The sequence below is a fragment of the Suillus subalutaceus genome, assembly GCF_016647625.1.
Source record: "Suillus subalutaceus strain FC151 chromosome Unknown DFJ58scaffold_274, whole genome shotgun sequence".
NCBI lineage: Eukaryota > Fungi > Basidiomycota > Agaricomycetes > Boletales > Suillaceae > Suillus > Suillus subalutaceus.
This window is the reverse complement of record NW_024540523.1, coordinates 36,649-49,566: the sequence shown is the minus strand read 5'-3', so window position 1 is coordinate 49,566 and position 12,918 is coordinate 36,649. Positions and strand designations below refer to the sequence as shown.

General features: G+C 46.3%; 5 protein-coding genes across 5 annotated transcripts; 3 read left to right on the top strand and 2 right to left on the bottom strand.

Moving 5' to 3' along the window:
* Positions 1–301: 301 nt before the first annotated feature.
* DFJ58DRAFT_918219 (uncharacterized protein) lies at positions 302–930 on the top strand (the record flags this gene model as incomplete). The annotated part of the gene is made up of 3 exons (XM_041395587.1): positions 302–329; positions 411–508; positions 571–930. The coding sequence occupies 3 exons, from the start codon at positions 302–304 to the stop codon at positions 928–930; spliced, it is 486 nt and encodes a 161-aa protein (XP_041235676.1).
* Positions 931–3,546: 2,616 nt separating this feature from the next.
* DFJ58DRAFT_719546 (sugar transporter) lies at positions 3,547–5,456 on the bottom strand (the record flags this gene model as incomplete). Its single annotated transcript, XM_041384649.1, has 10 exons — positions 3,547–3,745; positions 3,810–3,950; positions 4,003–4,119; positions 4,167–4,433; positions 4,457–4,543; positions 4,594–4,815; positions 4,926–5,015; positions 5,065–5,171; positions 5,215–5,238; positions 5,280–5,456. The coding sequence occupies 10 exons, from the start codon at positions 5,454–5,456 to the stop codon at positions 3,547–3,549; spliced, it is 1,431 nt and encodes a 476-aa protein (XP_041235675.1).
* A 3,327-nt stretch (positions 5,457–8,783) lies between these two features.
* On the bottom strand, positions 8,784–9,603 carry DFJ58DRAFT_736512 (uncharacterized protein; the record flags this gene model as incomplete). Its single annotated transcript, XM_041386809.1, has 5 exons — positions 8,784–8,991; positions 9,052–9,185; positions 9,244–9,336; positions 9,392–9,408; positions 9,474–9,603. 5 exons carry the CDS (start codon positions 9,601–9,603, stop codon positions 8,784–8,786), a joined length of 582 nt encoding a protein of 193 aa, XP_041235674.1.
* A 374-nt stretch (positions 9,604–9,977) lies between these two features.
* DFJ58DRAFT_848129 (uncharacterized protein) lies at positions 9,978–10,307 on the top strand (the record flags this gene model as incomplete). Its single annotated transcript, XM_041393584.1, has 1 exon — positions 9,978–10,307. The coding sequence occupies one exon, from the start codon at positions 9,978–9,980 to the stop codon at positions 10,305–10,307; it is 330 nt and encodes a 109-aa protein (XP_041235673.1).
* Positions 10,308–10,896: 589 nt separating this feature from the next.
* On the top strand, positions 10,897–12,164 carry DFJ58DRAFT_848128 (uncharacterized protein; the record flags this gene model as incomplete). The annotated part of the gene is made up of 5 exons (XM_041393583.1): positions 10,897–11,317; positions 11,340–11,440; positions 11,540–11,806; positions 11,866–12,008; positions 12,149–12,164. 5 exons carry the CDS (start codon positions 10,897–10,899, stop codon positions 12,162–12,164), a joined length of 948 nt encoding a protein of 315 aa, XP_041235672.1.
* Between the last annotated feature and the right edge of the window lie 754 nt (positions 12,165–12,918).

The window sequence follows — 12,918 nt, the reverse complement described above, 5'->3', positions numbered from 1 at the left end:
GGTCTTGAATGGCCTAGTGGTGCCGATCAATTATGCCGAAGCATTGAGTGAGATCACCTTTCCACCGTTCTACACTCGCACACACCGACCACCTTTGCAACAACACAGGGTCTCTAGTGTGTGGATGGCGGGTGTTTTACATAAAGGCTGACTATGAGAAACGACAATGGCAAGGTGTGTTTGTTGTGGACCTGTGGCTTGCGAGGTGTTCATTTAAATAGGGACGCGATGGTTGGCGGAACGTTAGCCTTATTTCCTCCTTCAAATCTCTATCTCCAATCTCAACCTCCTTCATATTGACATGCAGACATTCGACTTAGCTACCACTGGTGAGCCGCAGAGAAACCTGTAAGTGCTTGGTTTTGGAAGCATTGGCGTCTGAATATAACAATAAACATCTGCTTCAACAGCTGGATGTCATTATAAGCGAAAACTGGGCCTTGAAACAGTCACGTCAAGCGTCGATTCACCATTGGTCTCAGCTACCACTGGTGGGCCACGGAAACCTGTAAGTGCTTGGTTTCGGAGGTAATTATGTCTGAATATAGTAATAAATATCTGCTTCGACAGTCGGATGCGATTATAGGCGAGGACCCAAGCCTTCAAACTGTCAGCAACAGTGTTATCTGTCGTCAGCGGCAGCTCATCAAAGTGAAGGCCGATGTCGTTCAGTCCAGTACTTTACGCGGAAACTTTTCATCGCCTATTTGCCGCCTGCCGACTGAAATTCTTTCGGAAATCTTCCTCTACTGTTTGCCTGAAGACGAGCATTGGATGTATGCATCGAGACTGGCTCCCTTGCTTTTGACCAGGATATGTCGCCAATGGAGAGAGGTTGCTGTGGGCTTGCCAGGTTATGGTGCAGGCTGCAGTTGGAACTCTGTCCCAATCCTTGGCAGGACAGAGCTTTCGGCTACGACTCCTGGCTGAAGCGATCAGGAGCATGTCCACTTTCGCTGAGACTCACGTGTCGAACTGACTGGAGCAAGCTTTGTAGATTGCTCCAGCCATATATTCAGCAAATCTCATCTCTCTTGCTTGACTTTATATCCTGCGACAGCCCTTTCGTTATGGAAGACTTCCACGCACTCAAGGAACTCACGATACACAAGATGTTCGTGATCATCCTGCGCGAGCCGTTATAACGCTCTCTCCGAAATTGCCGGTTAATCTGCGCAGGATTAACATGCAGCATCTATGGTTCGACTGCAACCAATTAGGTTGCCTCACTGCTTCCGCATGGGCTTGTCTGACACATCTCGAGATCGGCGTGCGTAGATGGACTAAATGCATTCACCCGCATACTCCGTCTATGTCCCGATCTCTCTTCCCTGAAGATGATTGGAATATTCTACACCATCGAGACTCCAGAATTAGTCGTGCACACCAACCTTCAATCTTTATCCATGTCTTGGAGCGTACTTTCGAACACAGACGAGGATATTGGCCTATTCGAGGTTATCACACTCCCGAACCTTCACGTACTTGAGGCTCGCAATACGGGGCGGTGGCCACATGCATCGTGCATGGAATTTTTGACGCGGTCAGAACGTCCCCTGGAGAGGCTGATTTTCGACAGGGGAGTCTGGACAACAGAACGGGAACGAGCAGAATATGCTACCCTTGTTCCTTCCTTCGAATTGATTGCAGATCCTGGGGAAGCAACTTTAATGTAGATGAAGAATAGAAGAACCAGTATCTCTATGGGACTTTTTTGTTTAAACAAATGTCGTTATTCTTCCTTCTGTAAACATACGTCTCCTTTCAATGACGAACTTCAAAGAGATTTTAATTCGTTATAGCTTGCCACGTGAATCAGATAATTGTATACATTCTACAATCCAAATCGCACTCACTCGCTGTATCTTTCAATCCAACGCTAGTGCCATCTCATTGAAAGACCCATATCTCGTCCTCCTTCACCATGGCCCATAATTATCTAGCACGACGAACTTAGTGTTACTGACCTTGTCTAGTACTGCAGCAAGAGTGGCAGAGAAGTCACGATGTTTTATCAAGGTTGCGAGCGTTCTGGCGAGCTTCATCCGTCTGATTTTAGATAGGTTGGTTATGAGATGTTCCCTGCTTACAAAAGATCAGAATGTCACATTGTTCAATAGACCGACCGTCTAATAGCACTAGTTTGGCTGCAGGACAGTACGGGAGGTCCTACGCACTGTTTTTTTTAGCGCGGTTTGCTGTAAAACAGCAGTCTCGTGACTCGGACCACTGTAAGGTTTGAATGGGATCGATCGGGGACTGTTGATACCTCTCAAGCGCTTTAGGGGATAGTGACCATGAATTCGACATAAGTGTGCAGAGGACAACGCATGCAAGCAGCAACGATTACAGTTACGAGATACCAGGGAACAAGGTTAAGCCGTTTTTGTTTCTGTTTCTAACTGATCTCCATCAGCCTCAAACAGCAACAAAAACGGCTATTTCCATGTTGTCCGGCACTGACAATCCTAGGCGTGGGCCGGGTTTGGGAGAAGGAGGAGAAGAAACATAGTCTTCGTCACGTATTAGGACATTATCGTCGCAGGGAGCAGCCGCTGTAGCATACCACTACACATGGATGGATGAGATTTGACGTATGAAGAGAGAAATGAGAGGTGCATACCAATTTACCCGGCGCGAAAGGAATGTCGACAATAGCTAGCGATGCATGATCTGTCTGAAAAGACCACCAGGTTGATAATCTATGTAAGCTAGATCTGAGGGTTGCGGGAGTATTAATGGCGGAGGATTGGGTGGTGGGTGGTGCCGGTGTGTGGGTCGAGACTAGAAGAATGTAAGTTGAATACGCATTGACGAAAGTCCGCACTCACGTTCTCATCCATTTTTGTAAGTGGGCGAGCTAGAGGGGATGTAGCAGGGAACTGCGAGGGAACTGTCGGGTCAACTGCAAACTTGAAGCAAATATACACAACATACATCCAGGAGATTATGAGGCTCATCGGTGCGAACCAGGTCCGTACGAGAAGAGGAGGAAAGAAGCTTGTATAGAAAGTGGGGTAAGTACGTGAGTCCCTTGGAGGCAAAGGTCTTGGCGGGCGAGGGATGGGATTTGGGAAACATGACAGGTGTTATCACAGGTTTACGGTGCACGGGACGACGTGTTGCATCAGACTGTAATGAATAACAGTGTGTTGTAGATGATGAGAAAGCTAGACCACGTACATTAAGCAGACCAGCGCGGCATGAACGTTCAATGTTCAGATTTGACCTGTCAGAATATTAATATATAAATTATCACACTAGGCTGTAATGAAGGTCAAACTAAGGAGAGAGTCCAGAGACGATACAAAGTAAGATAAGACTGGCATGCAAGAACAACGTGAAACACACCTCAGCATTTGGGACGAAACCGCTGAGGTATAAACAAACATAGACAGAGAGATTATAAGTTGGTTTTATTGCCACATTTTACCACAGGCGTGTAATTAGTGACTCATCAACAACGCCGTCGAACAGCGATGTTAGTAGTAGTTACTGTCAGAGTCCCAGACAACTGTCAGAAGCGATCAATCTTTCAATCTTCAACTACACCATGTATTTGAAACTAATCTCCCGAACCTCGTTGACATCCTTCGCATTCCGCTCGTTCCTCTCAATCTGCTCATTCAAATGCTTCAAATACAAATACATACCACCACACATGCCTGTCGAAACTCCAATTGCAGCGATGCAGATGACATAGGAATAACGATATGACGGGCCCCATTTCAATGGCCATATGTATCTATGCGAAAAATGCAATCGTGAATAATTAGCAAGAGCAAGAGATCGATGGCAAGGTCACTGACGATCCAATAATACCTCCTATCTGTGCCAGTGCGTTCATCAAAGCAATAGCAATGGCGCGCTTCGCGGGTTCTCTGGCGAAAATGTTGCTGATCCACCCTAGGAGCACCATGTATCCAACGATGATTTGAGCTATCACGAACCTGTATATTTCTGAGTACCAGAGTGGCGCCCCATGAGTGTGATACCACTTACAGTGAAATATAGCGCGCAACCTTGTTCATCGTAATAGCGGACACGGTGAATGCAAGGACGCCGAATGCATTGGAGATAACAAAGCATTTGTAACGTTTCTGCTTCTTGTCAGAGTACCTGATCTCCGTGAGATGCACTTTTTCTGATAGAAATGATCCACTGACCATGTAAGAATAAATGCGACTATAGCCGCAAACACCCACGGAGGAGCGCAAAGCAGCAGTGTTACAGTCGTGTCATATCCCAGTGTTGCGCACAGTGTCGGGAAATAACCGAAGAAAGAACACCCCACTATCTGAAACGTGGCCGCAACTGAAAACCACCAAACCTTCCAATCAGACACAGCATCCCGCACTCCTTGCATGGCCGTCTGCTTCCCAAGCTCGTCAGCCTTACTATAGCCATCTTCTACAAGGCGAGAGTAGCAAGTGCTCTTTCCTCCGGGGTCATCCACCTGGTGTTGTGCGGGAAATTGGGGAGTACGAATATGGCGCAAATCGCGACCAAGATGGTAACGCCGCCTTCAATGTAAAATAACCATCTACAGATCATTCAGCTCCAAGGAGTGATAAAGAGACGATCGTCGCCTGCCTCCATGCAGCTTGACCAAGTTTGTCTTGCATACCGTGGAGTATAGCAGATGCTAACAGGGATCCGAATGCAGAGCTGAGAAAACTTCCACAAGTAACGAGAGCTATTCTCAAGGCGAGCTCGTCCCGCTTGTACCATTTAGATACAAGAAATATCATACCGGGGAAGAAGGGCGCTTCGGCGAAGCCAAGAAAGAAGCGGGCGGCAAGAATCCCAGTATAACTTAAGTCAAACAATCAGAGACTGGCTGAACGATGCAAAACAAAGATACGTACTTCTTTGTGGTCCCTAAGCATCATTAGCAGCTATCTTCATGAACAATCAGTGTCGACATACCTGTTAATACTGATATCACACCCCATACTAACATACAACACGGAATGATGACGGAAGGTCTCTCCAGCCAGTGCAGGAACATGTTCCTGGAGAAAAATTATGTGCAGCTGTCACTCGATGAATGACGAAACTCACCCTGGCACTTGCATCATAATGTATCCAACAAGTAGGATGGACAAAGTCGTGGCATATTGTTGCCCGTGCAGGTGCAGGTCTTTTTCAAACCTTGTAACCGAGCGTTGCTGTAGATATCATAAGATCAATGCAAGTCCAACGGTATGTAACACACCTAATATTGGTTGTGTCAATCTAGGATGCACAGTAAGTATCAGAATAGAATTCACAAAAACCTCGAACCCACCAGGTTCAGGGTATATAGAATAGATCAGTAGTATGGACATGCGCAAATCAATCTTCCTCAGTAATCTCTTCTCAAGGTCATCACGGGCATGGCAGGGGACATCTTTGGGCAAGTCATTGATTGTGTCGATGGTGTCAACCGCTGTTGAATCGCTGGGAGTGGCCATTCTTAAGGGGAAGGGGGGAAAACGCGATATGTAAGCTTGCATATCCATATCTTTTTGGCAATAAGTAGGCGAGAAGAATGGCGTGAATTTGATTACAGCTGGAGGCCATGGATCATCTGCCAGTGTCCCAGGTTAACATTAACAGGACTATCGCCGATTGATGATAACAGTAAATCAGGCTGCTCCACCAAGATCAACCTGTATTTTACCCAACCATAGCGATGCGCGGGATCGGTGACCCTGGTAATTGGTTTGGCCAGATGGCTGCCCTGAAGGATGAACAGATGACGCAACTTGAATGACAGAACTTCGCAGAAAGAATTTCGCTATCACCCGGCAGAACCCTCATGCCAGGGCCATCACATATACAATCCAGAATATGCAACCTATAGGCATATCAATATAAGCACACCCTAGAAATAGTTGATGGGACTGAGACATGTCGCGACGGCCCAGTGGATCCTTTTAACTGATGACAACCTGCAAGATGCTGTAGATTCTTCGTCAAGACTCGTCTGAACGCTGGTACATGTACAGCCATCGGCTGTACCCCTTCCCCATATAATAAGAGAATATTTAAGAGATACGTTACCCCCAAAAAGCCGAGAAGGGGTAGAAGCCCGTGAACTCTCCAAGCTATCGTGGATGAAGTTGCAGGCCATACTGTAGTTTTGATGCATTAAAATAGGCTAACTAGCAGACATTTCATGAGATCAACGTTGCTCAATCCAAATAGAGAAGGTGATGCATCAGGCAAAATACTTCGTGTGAAAAATTGACGGTCTCACCGGTGGCGCTTGCAGTCTCGCTTGAGACTGCAAACGTGACACGTGACTGCTCAGCCACAGCGTTCGCTTCCTTCTTTGGTTCCAATTGCCAATCGCGCTCCACCTGGACCTCGACCACCATCCATGCCAATCAAGCATGATCGGCATCCCCAAGACGCGTTTGCCGGATGAAAATCGGGCAGCGCTGGTCCAAGACGAGTTAATGGTATACAGCATCAGGAAAAAGCAAGCTGACTATATAGTGCTATATAGTCAGCATAGTTAGCGGGGCTCGGGAGCTACCTGCCTTGTATATAGCCAGTAAGGCAACTATGTAGTATTACATAGTACTACGAGGCAATACTGTAGTAGCTTGTAGTAGCCTGTAGTTCATAGGAATGCTCCTACAGGCAGCTACCAGCCGCTCCAAGGAGTTATATAGCACACTGTAGGGAAAGTAGCACATGAAATAGCACGGTGTAGAGACTCGCGTTTCTGCAGGCTCATATGGGCTCATATTACGAATTCTGATGACTGGCCTTCACGGCACAACTCGCACCATCACCCTCTAGTCATTCCCTATAGAGCGCACCACTTTCCCGCGGAACGCGCCATAGGCGCGACACTTTCCCGCACAATGCGCAGTATTCCTGCGTGCGTGCCTTGCGCACTTTCTCGCGCTTAAGCGCACTATGTCGCACAGCATCCAGGAACATCCATCCATCGTCCAACCAGTCCCTCGGTATGTCCCTTTTCATTATCTGACCATATTTAGCATATTACACTTCCCATTTCGTTATGCACCCTTACTTTACATCACCTTACCTCATTTACATACTTAGAGCGCTTCCTATTCGGCTCCGAGCCCTGGGAGAGCGCTTAGGTAGAACTTACATACTCTCATGTTCGTTTTACACCCAAACTATTCCACCTTACCAAAGCTTCATACCTTACCTTCCTACCACTCAGTATCTATCATCAGTTAGTTCCATGCAATGCATGTGTCCATCATCATTTTGAGGCCCTAGCATCAGTCTATAGCTAGTGGGCACTATCAGTATCCGTCTAGATCCGCACTTTCCCTTATCAGTCCCAGTATCCGTCTTCTACACTTGTGCACTGCTTGCACTACCTTCCCGCGCTCCGCGCACCTTCGCACTTCACTTTCCCGCGCGCGCCTTCAGCGCATTTCTCGCGCTTTCACCGCCATTCACCAGGGTTGTTCAGCATCATTCCGTGGATCCTTGCTTTCCTTGCTTCCCCTTTAGGGTCGAACGTTCTTGCATTCTGCGAGTATAGTTCATAGGAATGCTCCTACAGGCAGCTACCAGCCGCTCCAAGGAGTTATATAGCACACTGTAGGGAAAGTAGCACACAAAATAGCACGGAAATAAATGAATTCAAACACGTCAAACAAGCTAGTAGCAGATTCAAAATACCTAATCCTCAATCCTCGCCTCTGCTCTCGCTTGCCCCCACATCATCATCCTGCCCCTCAACTCTCGTTATCCTCCACATTGTCCTGCTCTTCAAGCTGGTATTCTCGGATCGCATCTTCAAATGTGTTGTCGTTAATCTGGTGGGGTGCAGCCGATATCATAGCAAGTGGCTCGACACCAGCATGGAAGCTCGAAAGCACAAATGTTAGGCTAGGGCTTATAAATTGAAGTGAAACATACCGAGCTGTGTCATGGAGATTGTCACAAATCTTCTCGAGAATTTATAAGGCGCTGTGTGTGTTGTTGGAAGCGCTGCAACGAGGCCAAATGACCTTTGTAGACAGAACCGTAGGTAGCTGATGTGAATTTGATATCTTCCTTGAGACCTTGAGCCCACTTGTCAATGCAACACTCGATCTATCATGATGAGGCATCTTCAGTGCCATTGACTTCAATGTAGAATACGGGATGTGACTCATGGCTGTCAGAACGAGTGCAACGACTTCGGTAGGTATGGGGTTGAAATACTTGTAGTAGATAATACCTTCGTCATTTCGTTTGCGAACCACATGATGTTGATGCCTTCTTGCAGTAATTGGTCTTGTAGATCCCAGTCTTCGATGTCCAATCCTATACCTAACATTCAGAAAGGTCATTTAAGACAATGAACTGTGTACCTTGAAAACAAATGAGGAACCCTCTTTCAAGGATTTGGCCTGATCACGGTTGTGCCTTATAACCTCCTTTGATTCACTTGAGCGGAACCCAAATATGAACAGTCAGCATCACATCTTTTTTTGAGTTCACCGCAGACGTGCGATGTGCGCTTCAAGATCTTCATAATAACATTTCTCAGACCGAAAACGCGCACAGAACATAAGGCTTACCATTTTCATTGCTGAAGGAGTTAATTTGATGTTGGCGCCTTTTATTTTGCACGACTCGTTCCAGGCCTCCTTCGCGAGTTTCATCTCAACAGCTATGGTGTCAGGAAATGGAGCATGTGACGAGTAGGCACCGGAAAATGGACACCGCCGTTACGAGAACTTCTTTTGAGATGTTGTCAAAGTCACTGACTTTCAGACGGAACCGTCCAATTCTTTCTTGATTTTCGGCCTTATCTAGCTCTTCTGGCGCGTATCGAGACATCGTTTTATCCCCTGAGCAGCCATTGATGATTCCATGGCAGTGTCACCATCCTCTGCACAATTGTCGATCTGGTCAGCCTCAGGTTCAGAGTCGTTACCAGACTCATCACTGGTATCATCCGAGGTAGTAGAAGTGCCGTCCGAAGTGCCGTCCAAGTCCCTATCACTTGGTGGAACTACTCTTTTAGCTTAGATAGAAATGTATTAGTTTCTCTATAATTTGCAGGCAGCAATTACATACCTTTCGGACCCTTTGTCAACTTGCGCGCACTGGTTGTGGGAGTGGTGGTGCGTGACGCTTTGGGAATCTTCCCCAGTACTGAAAGTCAGAAGCTTGGGTTTCGACAGCTTCGTCTGCACACTGTGATCTGAGAACTAAATAAAAACAATCAGTTGTTGATCGAGTCAACCGAAAAGAAATGAGTGATCAAACCATGGTGTCCTCCTCCTTGTCGATGTCGCTAAGCAGTACTGACGGCTCTTTTTCGAAATGGTCGGGATCATTTTGATAGGCCATCTTCAGCACCTTTTTTTTGCCGTTTTTCTAACTTATCTTGCTTTCTTGCTTGACGGTGGACGACCTGTTGTAATTCCAACCCTGGAGGGAGGCCATGTCACAAGTGAGCAAAATACAATGTCGTAGCAGCAACAGCAGCAACTTACCTTGGTAGCTTGCTTTTTCAGTTGGTCGTCGTTGACGACCACTCATGGTGCGTGCAAGTGGTTCCATTTCCAGTGGCGAAACCGGAGCACCCGATTTTGTTCGCTTAGAGGTGGCCTTGCGAAGAGCCATGGTTGTTGGACCTGGGATTCAGCAGTTTTTATAGCGCCGTGCAGGAAATAAACACTTACAATCCAAACCTTGAATCATTGTTGATTCATTTAATGCAGGGTTAAAAGCTGTGTTAAATTTTTGAATGATAAAATGAATGTACCTTAACAAAATATTTTAACTGTCATGGACACCTCAGTGAGTGGCTCAGTGAAAAAACGGTATAGAACTCACTTCAAACACTTGCCATGCTCTAACGAATATTACAGTCCTGTATCACCATCCACTGAGGCCACCTGTAAAGACAGGAAAATCGTTATAAAAAGGCAAGTTACCCCTTCTCAGTGCCCCAAAATACTCACTGACTCAGTGCAGGCCAAAGGTCGAAACACCTAATGTCGAGCTCCGTATGCCAGAGCCCACTCAGCCCATGGTCCCACTCCCCGCCATTTCGTCAAACTCCTGGCCCTGTCTTGGTATCTCAAACATACCTGCGAAGACTCATTGTGGAGCATTGGGAGGCAGAAGTGAAAGCCTGTGAGAAATCAAAACAATTGCGACTGTTAGAATTAGCACCAGGCCCAGCTTTGACCATCATACAAGCAAGTGTGAGAAGGCTCATCATTGAGCACTGGGATGCAGAGGTGAAGCATTGTGAGGAGGCAAAGCGGGTGCAATTATTGGAATTACTCCTGGCCGCCCATGGTATATCCAGACTAGGGTAGTGCCGTTAACCAAATTTCAATATGAGTCCGAAAATCGCGGAACTTACCATATATATCAATAAAAAATGTTGCCTCTGGCGGTGCTCTCCGTCATGAGGTGAGTGCGCATAAATCCTAACAATCCAATGCCAAACGATGTGAAAGAAGACCTTTTATGCAACTTCGTATCAGCAATTTTCTGAGCAAACTGGGTGAGGAGAGGCAATGTGGTAGACATGTCCATGGGCTTCTTGATGACTTTATAATATGTCAGAATAGTATCAAGCTTTACAGCATCTGTAGGATTATGATCGATCTCATCGCAAGGTACGAAATTGACTTTGGTCATACCAACAGGCTCATAAAATGGAGCAGCAATTGTTTGATGCTGCTTTCGCTGAAGATCGCTTAAGATCCTCCTGAGCAAACTGGGTGAGGAGAGGCATGACAGTGGTAGGATCATCGCGATAGAGCTCAGCTCTGGCACTTGGTGAGGGTGCCGGTGCTATGGGCAAACCTAAAAAAAAATGTGTGAAATGAACGTCAGAAAAATGTCAGAAATGATCTTGAAGTTGAAACGAGAAAAACGAACTTCAATCACTCACCAACAATGTCGCACAGCTGCGGATTCTGTGGCAAGATGTTCCCTTCAAAGGGAAGCGTCAAAAAGCATATATCTATTCACCCTGAATGTAAAGAAAAATGGGAGTCAATGGTGGAAGACACAGACAGCGAAGGTGGCCTACCAGACCTCTCATTCAATCATTCATCTCCGCTTCGCCGCTCACGCTCAACATCTTTCGATCCTCATGACAACCCAGCAGCCTCAAAAACTCGGCGGGTGACTACGGAAGATGTTGCCGATGAAGACAAGGACAATGTGATAGTCGATAACAGGCGATATTTTGAGCAGTGCCCTGATGCCAGCTGGACATTGCGGGAGGGGCAAACTAAGTTTGAAAAGTATCAGCAGGATAAGGAGGACGAGGGAGAAGATGAATGGGCACCTTTTTGTGATAAGTATGAGTCGCGTTCTGTTCATTGTGTCTGCAGGACGGTTAACATTTGTCACAAGGGAGGAATGGGAACTTGCGGAATGGCTTATCAGAAGCCTTGGGCAGACCCGTACAGACGAGTTCCTGAAGTTACCAATAGTAAGCTTGTTGGTAACCACTGAAAAAATGTGCTTACCGCAGCGACAGACTTGAAACCGAACACAGCCGTCCTTTCACAATAACCGATCCTTCCTGCAGAAAGTTGACAAGCTTCCACATGGACCTGCGTGGAGTTGCAAGAAGGTCAGCATTCAGGGAAACCAAACCGATGAGAATGGCTGGTTATTGCACGAGGATGTCGAGCTTTGGACACGGGACCCTGTAGAGTGCATCAGAGATCTCATCGGTAATCCTTTATTTAAGGAACACATGGTATACACACCAGCACAAGCATACAAGGACCACAAAGGACTTCACCGCGTCATCGATGACATGTGGACGGCGGACTGGTGGTGCGACAAACAAGTAAGTATCTGATCCAAAAAATTGAGCGAAAAAAATAAGCACTGACCTGCAATGTTCAGAAACAACTGCCGAAAGGTGCAACTATTGCACCTGTCATTCTCACGTCAGACAAGACATGTCTGTCGCAGTTCCGAGGTGACAAATCTGCGTGGCCTGTGTATCTCTTGATAGGGAACATCGCGAAAGAAAAACGAAGGGAGAGGTCAGCGCGAGCAACAGTTTTAATTGGGTACTTACCGGCAGGCAAGCTCGATTGTTTCACATCGGATTCACGATCCCTTGCTAGTTACAGACTCTTCCACCATTGTATGTCTCTCCTGCTTCAACCACTCATTGCCGCAGGACGAGACGGTGTTGAAATGGTCTGTGCTGACTCAATGGTCCGTCGAATATACCCGATCCTTGCGGCTTATGTGGCGGATTTTCCGGAACAATGTCTTGTGGCATGTTGCAAAGAGAATTGCTGCCCAAAGTGCCTGGTCGCGGCAGATGAAAGAGGCGATCCACTGAGTTCACCAATGCGGGACCCCCAGTTGATACAGTGGCTCAAAAAACTGTCCGCATGTTTTGACATTTTTCACTATCTATGATATTGTGTGAGAATGAACAAATTCCTCAAGGACATACTTATACCACATTGTAGTATGGCTTCAAAGCTTTTATTTGAGCCCTACACCGTGGGAATCGGCGGAGATATGGTGGAGATATAAGGCTTATAAAATGATGACTCATGTGGACAGTTTTTTGAGTGTATATTAAAACTATATAAATCATTATTTATGACACCATAAAAATCATGCCACTATTATATAAATTATAAAGTGGTGTCATTATGTTATTTTATGACTATATCTAACTATATAAACCAGAATATCTCATGTATCATAGTCATAATCACCATGAAAGCCATCTCCTCTGCTCAAAGAGATAATATCCTCTCTCTGTCTTATGCTGGCCTCTCTGCTTGCCAAATTTCCTCTAGAACTGGAATATGCAAGTCCACTGTGGCCAAGTTCATCAAAGAAAGCCACCCAGACAAGGAAAACTCTTGTGGAGGACGTCCATCCAAGCTTACCTCTACTGACAAAAGGGCTATTATCCAACATATCACT